Source organism: Herpailurus yagouaroundi, unplaced genomic scaffold (assembly GCF_014898765.1).
Source record: "Herpailurus yagouaroundi ecotype Mexico unplaced genomic scaffold, PumYag 77, whole genome shotgun sequence".
NCBI classification, from domain to species: Eukaryota; Metazoa; Chordata; class Mammalia; order Carnivora; family Felidae; genus Herpailurus; species Herpailurus yagouaroundi.
Window position 1 is genome coordinate 14,575,734 of NW_024412388.1, and position 7,242 is coordinate 14,582,975.

General features: G+C 49.3%; 1 protein-coding gene across 2 annotated transcripts in view; it reads left to right on the forward strand.

Annotated features, from left to right (window-relative positions):
- The window catches only part of OTUD3 (OTU deubiquitinase 3), a 30,434-nt gene extending 24,021 nt beyond the window's left edge, over positions 1-6,413 (forward strand). The window contains exons 7-9 of one of the 2 annotated variants that reach the window (XM_040463267.1): positions 165-349; positions 1,109-1,230; positions 1,350-1,458. In XM_040463267.1, coding sequence (XP_040319201.1) covers positions 165-349; positions 1,109-1,201 — 278 coding nt within the window. In that variant the 3' untranslated portion in view covers positions 1,202-1,230; positions 1,350-1,458. Of the gene's footprint in view, positions 1-164; positions 350-1,108; positions 1,231-1,349 lie in introns of both variants that reach the window. The other variant, XM_040463260.1, reaches the window with a different exon arrangement.
- The last annotated feature ends 829 nt before the right edge of the window (positions 6,414-7,242 follow it).

Here is a 7,242-nt window from a genome sequence, read left to right on the forward strand (position 1 = left end):
TTATTTCCCCCTGTATTCCCCATTGTATTGATATTAGAATTTTGCTTCAAGGAGACTTGCTCTCCACACACAGGTAATTTTGGAGTCATTTAACAGTGTACGTTGTTACGCGTTGTGTAACGATCTCAGGTTCGTGATTTTAATAAAAGGTCTTTCTTTGGAAGATGCAGAGGAGAACCTAGAGTCCGGCGGCCGCGTGCCCAAGCCATGCGACCCTTTATGGGAGGAGGGTGGCAGTGGCACGAGAATCTTTGGAAGTCAGGGCTCGACTGAAGGCAGGACTGAAAACAGTAAGGAGCGGGCCAGCCTGAGTGAAGACAGCAGAGCAAATAGAAACCAACTCCCTAAGGTATGAAAAACGGGGCTGCATGGGCAGAGGGTGGGCTGCTGTCGTGCAGGGGCAGGGGCAGGAGCCCGGAGCTCATTTTAGTGTTTTCTTTCGATTTTTAAAAAGTAGTCGTTGTAGAAAACGGGTGGGAGCATAAGGGTATCTCAAGAAGCAGAACGAGGACCTTGCTTGTCCGGTTTGGTATGTGTGGGGATTAGAGGTATACCCTGAAGTCCTACTGTGTGTGTGCACGTAGAGCCCTACAGCCTGCCTTCCCTGCACAGTGTCACTGTGTGCCTGCGTGCTTCCGTGGTAACCCACGTTGTAGGATTCCCTTAAATGCTGTCATCTTTAGTGGAAAACTCTGTGTATAAATCTTTGTATTTTGCATTACTATTCGTGTGTGTGTGTGTGTGTGTGTGTGTGTGTAGAGTGCCAGAAGAGGAATGGACAGGTTAAAGGGTATGGATATTTGAATCTTTGTAAGGCTTCTTGATGAATTGTCCAATGCTTCCCAAAAGGGTGGTACATCCCCCTCCTGCAAGTAGTATATGGCACCATTCTTTTTACTGAATTTGGAATTTATTTTAAAGACTTCCACCAAGCAGTTCCGAGCTCAGAACGCAACATAATGTAAAAAGCCACAGGCAGAGGTAAAGATGCACTAAGCTTCTGAGGATTTTGTGAGGATTCCCTGGGGCATTAAATTATGCAGAGAAAGGTGTCCGATGGCATGTCTGAGCGTCAGCTCGTGCAAGGACCAGGGTTACTGTTTCTTAGGTCACTGTGAATTGGATGAGGAGGAGAATGGAATTGATTTCATTTGCCAGCTCAGCGAGGGGACAGAAACTTCAATGGAAATTTGAGCAGTGATGGGAAATACATCAGTTCTGGTCTGATCGATGGGTTTTCTGTGTTCTTGCTGAGAGGCGGTGTGTGCCCCCTCTCTCCGTCCGTCAGCCCCGTGTCTGCCTTCGGCAGGGGGTCGCCGTCCCGGCAGCTCACCTGCCTTCTCTTTCAGGTCACCAACAAACAGAGGAGGGAGCAGCAGCGCCTGGAGAAGAAGAAACGACAGGAGGAGAGGCACCGTCACAAAGCCCTAGAGAGCAGGAGCGGCCACAGGGACAGCAACCGGAGTGAAGCGGATGCCAACACGCAGGTCACCTTGGTGAAAACCTTTGCCGCTCTCAACATCTGACTCCCCGCCCCTCGGGGAGATGTGAGAAGCGAGCGGAAGGTGGAGTGCCTTGTACCAGGCTTTCCGAGCAAGGCCCACCTCTCACAAAATGAAACACAACCCACAGAGCTCTCACACGAGCTCACGCACTGACTTAGTTTCCTTCAAGCTGCCTCTTTTTTGCGCAGACTTTTGTTAGTGATGTGTTTTATTTTATGGAAGTTCAGCGAAGCCATTCGTGTTCTGTAATTAAAATACCGAGTTCTAGGGTTGGATAGTTAGTCCAGGAAAAACCTTTTAAGTGTGGTTTCATTTGCCCCCAAAATCAGAGTTCAGTGACCCTGGGATTTTTCCTTAACACTGGGGTGAGGTTTGCTGTAATTGTTCATGAAGTAGTTTAGATTAATTGCTAGAAATTCAGAATGACAAGTTTCCTTCGTGTCTCTTTCATTTTCAAGCAGATATTCACATACGGGGTAGTTTATAAACGGTCTCCAACTCAGGAACACGTTTAGATTTAATTTTCTACTAATCCAAGTTAATCAGAAATTAATTCAGGAAGTATTTTCCCAAAGTAATAGGACATGAGAGGGGCTGCAGCCTGTAGTCAGGGTGGAAATTAAACAGCTGCTCCTTCCTGATTCTGATGTTCTTTCAGATGGGATGCGGGTGCTGTGAGTTTGTTTGCACTCAAGCCATATGATAAATATGCCCGACTGTTAATTAGGCCTGGACCTTGCTGGAAAAGTGATGACGTTGTTGAGTTTTTGGTACGTGTTGCGTGACAATCAGAAGGTGGCAAGTCGCTGCTTATGATGTAATTCTGAGATTCTGATGGTCGGGATGGCAGAGGCTGTTGTTGTAAAGGGAAAGAAATCAAGAGATTCCTGAGTCTTAAGGAAGAGTCTAAAGAGTTCCCTGGTTTTGTAGGGGCAGAAGGTCTGGAAGAATAACTGAGGTTTTTCAGGTTCGCATTTTAAGTGATGTATTTTCTTCCTTGCTATGCTCGACTTGGATGCCTTCAGAGAAGTCGTTTGACCTGTTGTTCAGTTTTCTCAGTACTGTGAAAATGGACTCCCATGAGATGCTGTATCTTCCTTTCCATTCAAGCCCTGTTTGGGATTTCGATGTTGGGAAAGCTCTCCAGCGCTCTAGTAATTGTCAGTGACCTAGGTTCACCCAACAGGGCAGAGGCCATTGAATGACTCCACACACAGTTCTGATGTGGAGAGAGGTCATTCCTAAAACTGGTAGATGGATGTGAACTCTCAAACCGTAATGTCTGAAGTGGCCGGTCGTGGACAGCCCTTGCCTTTTAGCGACCCGGCATTTGGACGAATAAAATCTGCTGAATCAAAAGGTAAATGAGTTACTTTTCCGCTCAGATTTCAAAATTATGTAAGTTCCAGGGAGAAGGGAAAACCATAAAAATGTTTTGGCCGTACAGATGTATCATCGTCTGGGCTGGCCCTGGATTCATTGAATCGTCTTTATCAGCAGGTGATTTGTGTCCTTCGGTTGTAAGGATGTGTTTTAATTTTTTGTTTGTTTGGTGACTTTCTGTAGTTGGAACATCCATCAGTAGTTTCCTGGAATCGCTCTCAGGACATTGCCATTTGGGCTACTTCCTGGTACGGTGCATTGTAGTATTTAGCAGATTTAGAAACGGGTGCAACATTTTTTCTTTGCACGTTGCAGAGTTCTGAGTGTGAAGTCCAAACAAGTGAAGGGTCTCTGTCGCCTTACCATTTCCAAGAGCGTGAGATCCAGTGCTGAAGGATCTATTGGTCTCTTGGTTTTTGAATCTGGACCCCGTCCCGACTGTGGCTGATCTTTTCTCAGTGAATGCTCTTTCTTGTCTGTCTTGTACGGCAAGAGTGCAGGAGAGCAGATCCTCTCTGCAAGAATTGAAATCATGTACCAGAAACTCAGCAGAATTAGGAGTCCGAAATAGCTTAAGGGATACCCCTTGTCAGAAGCAGTAGAATTGCTTTGTATACCTGGTTAATAAAGGTGGCCTTGGGCCCTACTGGGTTTTAGAAGTTTTACTAGAAGCTGCGAAAAAGTTACTAAGGGATATTGGGCACCCTTCTATACACGTTACCAACTTCTGATAATAGGCTTCGGCATTTCTGGGGTAAAATAACAGTGGTTTTAAAAACCAATCATATGGCTTTGGTAATTTTCTTTTATTACCATTTCATAGTTTTCCAGTTAAAATTGGTCTGTGTTTAATCAGTTAATTATTAGGAACGGGGTACGTGCATCCGGCTTTAGTGAACTCTTCCAGCTAGGGGTTTGAACTTAAGACTTTCTGCCTCGGTCTCACTGAAGTGTGAGGTAATGGAATCCATACACTTAGTTGCTTTGTAGACATTTGAAAACTACGTTATCGGCAGCCTGGATGGAGGTGCAGACGTGGGTTTAGTTCTGGGAAGATACCGTCGGTGGCTCTGCCCTAGTATGTTACTCACGTGCACCCCATGTTAGGAGGTACGTCTTTCTGAGTCTCTGTGTTACATCTTGGCTCTTAGAGGTTTATATTACTGCGGGTTGTCTCGGTAGCTTTTAGGGAGGTCGGAAGAAAGGGGATGAGGCAGTGGTCTGTAGCTGCTTACTAGTCTTATAAGCTGTATATAAAGGTTTTATGGATTTTAAAACGATTTTTTCTAAAGGTCAAAATAAGAAATAAAATCTCAGTGGCAACAGCTTTGTACTGGAGAGGTAGGTGTATTAAAACAACATAGAACCATGTGTTCTAGATAACATAGTTGCCATCAGGAGATATTAGAGAGAGCTCCTGTGTGTATTTAACCTTTCAGTAGTGTGAACATTCGCTTTCAGGAGCAGAGCCTGGTCGAGGGATTGTGGCAGAAAGAAGGATCGTGGATGTCAGCTGAGGCTGTTGCCTGTAGTTTCTTTTATAAGCTCTGAAAACCCTCCCAAACCCATTTTGATCCCGAGGGCTTATGAAATAGGGTCTCCGTGTGGGGCAGCTCAGGTGGGCGCCACGGGAACCTTCGAGTAGGTCAACTGTAGCGCTCTGCCTTGCCCCACCCCCCGGGGTTTACAATGTGAAATGGCACGGTCCTGGGGCGGGGAGGGCCGTGCTGAGAGGGGGAGCACCGGTCACACGTTAGGTAGGTAGGTAGGTATCAGATGGACTTCGGCATTGAACTGTGCTCGTAGTGAGTCCCTGTCGTCCATGTGCAATTTCTCTCATTCTGAGAAACTCTAGACTCTGCCTGGGTTTTACTGGGTCAACATAGAATGCTGTCAGTTTACCTCCGTGAAATGTTCGACTCGAATATGCAGTCGGTGACGGGAAACTTGGATTTTTGTCAGAGTTGACTAACAGTCTTCCTGAACGAAAGGGCCTTTGTGGGAGGGATGAAGGTGGTTTCTTGGTTTCCGTGTGTCCCCTCTGTGGCCCACTCTGACTCTCATTTTGGGCAGACACGTAGCTCTTCACCTTCACCTTCACCTTTTTACCTCAAGGCTCTGTCTGTAGCAAACATTTAGATTCAGAGCCTGACGCGCTTTTCTGTTTTGCCGTCTTCGTTATTCACCAAGTCGCCCATCTCAGCTTTCAGAACAGGTGTTGCTAAAACTGTGGGGCCTTCCGACAGTTGTTCTGAGGTGATTTAATGATGGCACTTTTTACGCGGTGTGTTTTCCTGACTCCAGAGCAAATTGTATTTTTCCACCGACACTGAAGCGAGGATCTTCTAGGTTGTGTATTTATGGCACGTCTTCTGCCGTCACATACCAGAGGGGGACACGGACCACCCGTGTGAAGGGGAGATGGTGATCCCTGGTCGCAAAGTGTTGCACCGCGTGGGGCGCTCCCTGCGGGCCGCCGGGCCCTGCTCCGGCCCCAGCTAGCACTCCCTGTAACCTCAGACTCTTAGCCACCTCTTCTAAGCTCGCTTTCTGGTCTCTCTAGCCTGGTTAGGGGTACTTCGTAGCTTGGAAAAATCTTTAGCATGCTCGCAGAGTTCCTTCGCGAGGGGCTGCTGTCCGTGAAGAACGTCCCTGCAAAAGCATGAAGTTCCCGCGCGGTGGCTCTGTTTTCAGCAGGGCCTCCCCGGGATGCAGAAGTACCGCCCCCTGTGGTTGTCGGGGGAGGTGACGGTCCCTGGGCAGAACCGCTGTGATCCGCTCGCACGCGTGTTGGCAGCCGGTGGGTCACCGTGACCGGCCGTCCGTGACCGTCACCGAAGCTCAGTCAGAAACCTCAGCCTGTGGTTGGATCCCTGGGCGGGTCCCGCGGCCAAACCCTGAGGAATGCCCGTGTGGGGCTGCTCGCGTCTTCCCACTCTCGTTCATTTCCCCTGGCGGGAGGCGCCCTCGGCCTCCCCGGCCACCCTTCCAGCAGCCTCCATCGGCACCCGAGCTCAGCGAGAAGAAGGAGGTTGCCTGGAGGTAGACTTCAGACCCGCGCGCGCCTCTGGGCGCGAACCCCCTGGTGAGGGAGGGCGGGTGTGTCTGGAGAGCACGGGGGCCTTGGCAGGCTCAGGAACCTTCTCGTTTTTCGAGTTGCACTGTACTTGTTCTAGCTTCAGTCTGGAGATACTTAAGACCTCCATGGGGTCATGATCCATAGACTTAGCAAGTCTTGCCTTATCTATGGAGCTCGACGGGGAGATGTGTGACCACTGTCCGCTGTCCATAGTTCCATTTCCTCGCGGTTGTCTCTTTCCACAGACTGTCTTCATCTGAACCACTGTATTTTATTTTTTTACCAAAGTACTGTACTTGGCTATTTGCAGTGTTTTCAAAACCAAATGTTTCCTTTTTTTTGTGTTTTTAATCTTCAATACTTGGTGCAATAGAAGCTGCAAAGATGTGCCACTTTATCTACGACGTGGGGTTTTGTACGCCAATAAATTCTAGTTTAAAGACAAAGCTTCGTGTTGTTTTTGCCGGTCTGACCACCGTTCGCGTGCGTGAGCCTGAGGGAGCCTGGCAGGAAGCGGCCTTTCGGAGACCTTTGCCTGGAAGACGGGAGGGGACAGTCGTTTGGGGATCTCACTGAGCTCGAGAGAGCTGACTAGCTCTGGTGCACGTGAGCACTGGCACACGCGGGCAGAGCCGCCCGTCAGTGCTGAACCCTGAAGCCTTCTGCCGAATCCTAAGAACATCTCTGGTAATTTGGAGTTGCCTAAGTATGGAGCAGCTGTCTGTTGGCTTCCACCTTGGCTTTCTCCAGAACTCTGAGGGTTGGTTTGGCCCCATTTAAGGAGGAGGCACAGCCCTCCCCCACCAGACACGCACGGACAGCTGTGACCGGAGCACAGACACCTGCCAGAGGTCCTCCGAAGGGGGACGGAGAAGGGAGAAGGGCAACCGCAGGAAACCAGTGGGTGGGGACTCCGCGTGTGCAGCCCACACGAGGGCTCCGGCCAGTCTCGAGGTCAAAGTCGGTACGGTCGCACCCCGCCTTCCGGTGTCCTTGGGCTTGTGGCCTTGAGACTCTCGCTCTCTCTTGTTCTGATTTTGTACTCGTCAAGCAGCCTTTGGATCGGCTGCACTGATACCTTGATATACCACTAGGTATCTATCCAGTACTACCCTGGAGGGCAGAAAACGTTCTGGCTGCTGGCAAGGACATTTCCCCTCGGTCACTGTCCCTGTGTGATTTCCACCTCAGTCCACGACTGAGAGCTCCGGATGCACCAACACTATCCAGGCCCCGGGCCCGTGAGGCCTGGGCTCTGGACCTTGTTAGCCCAGT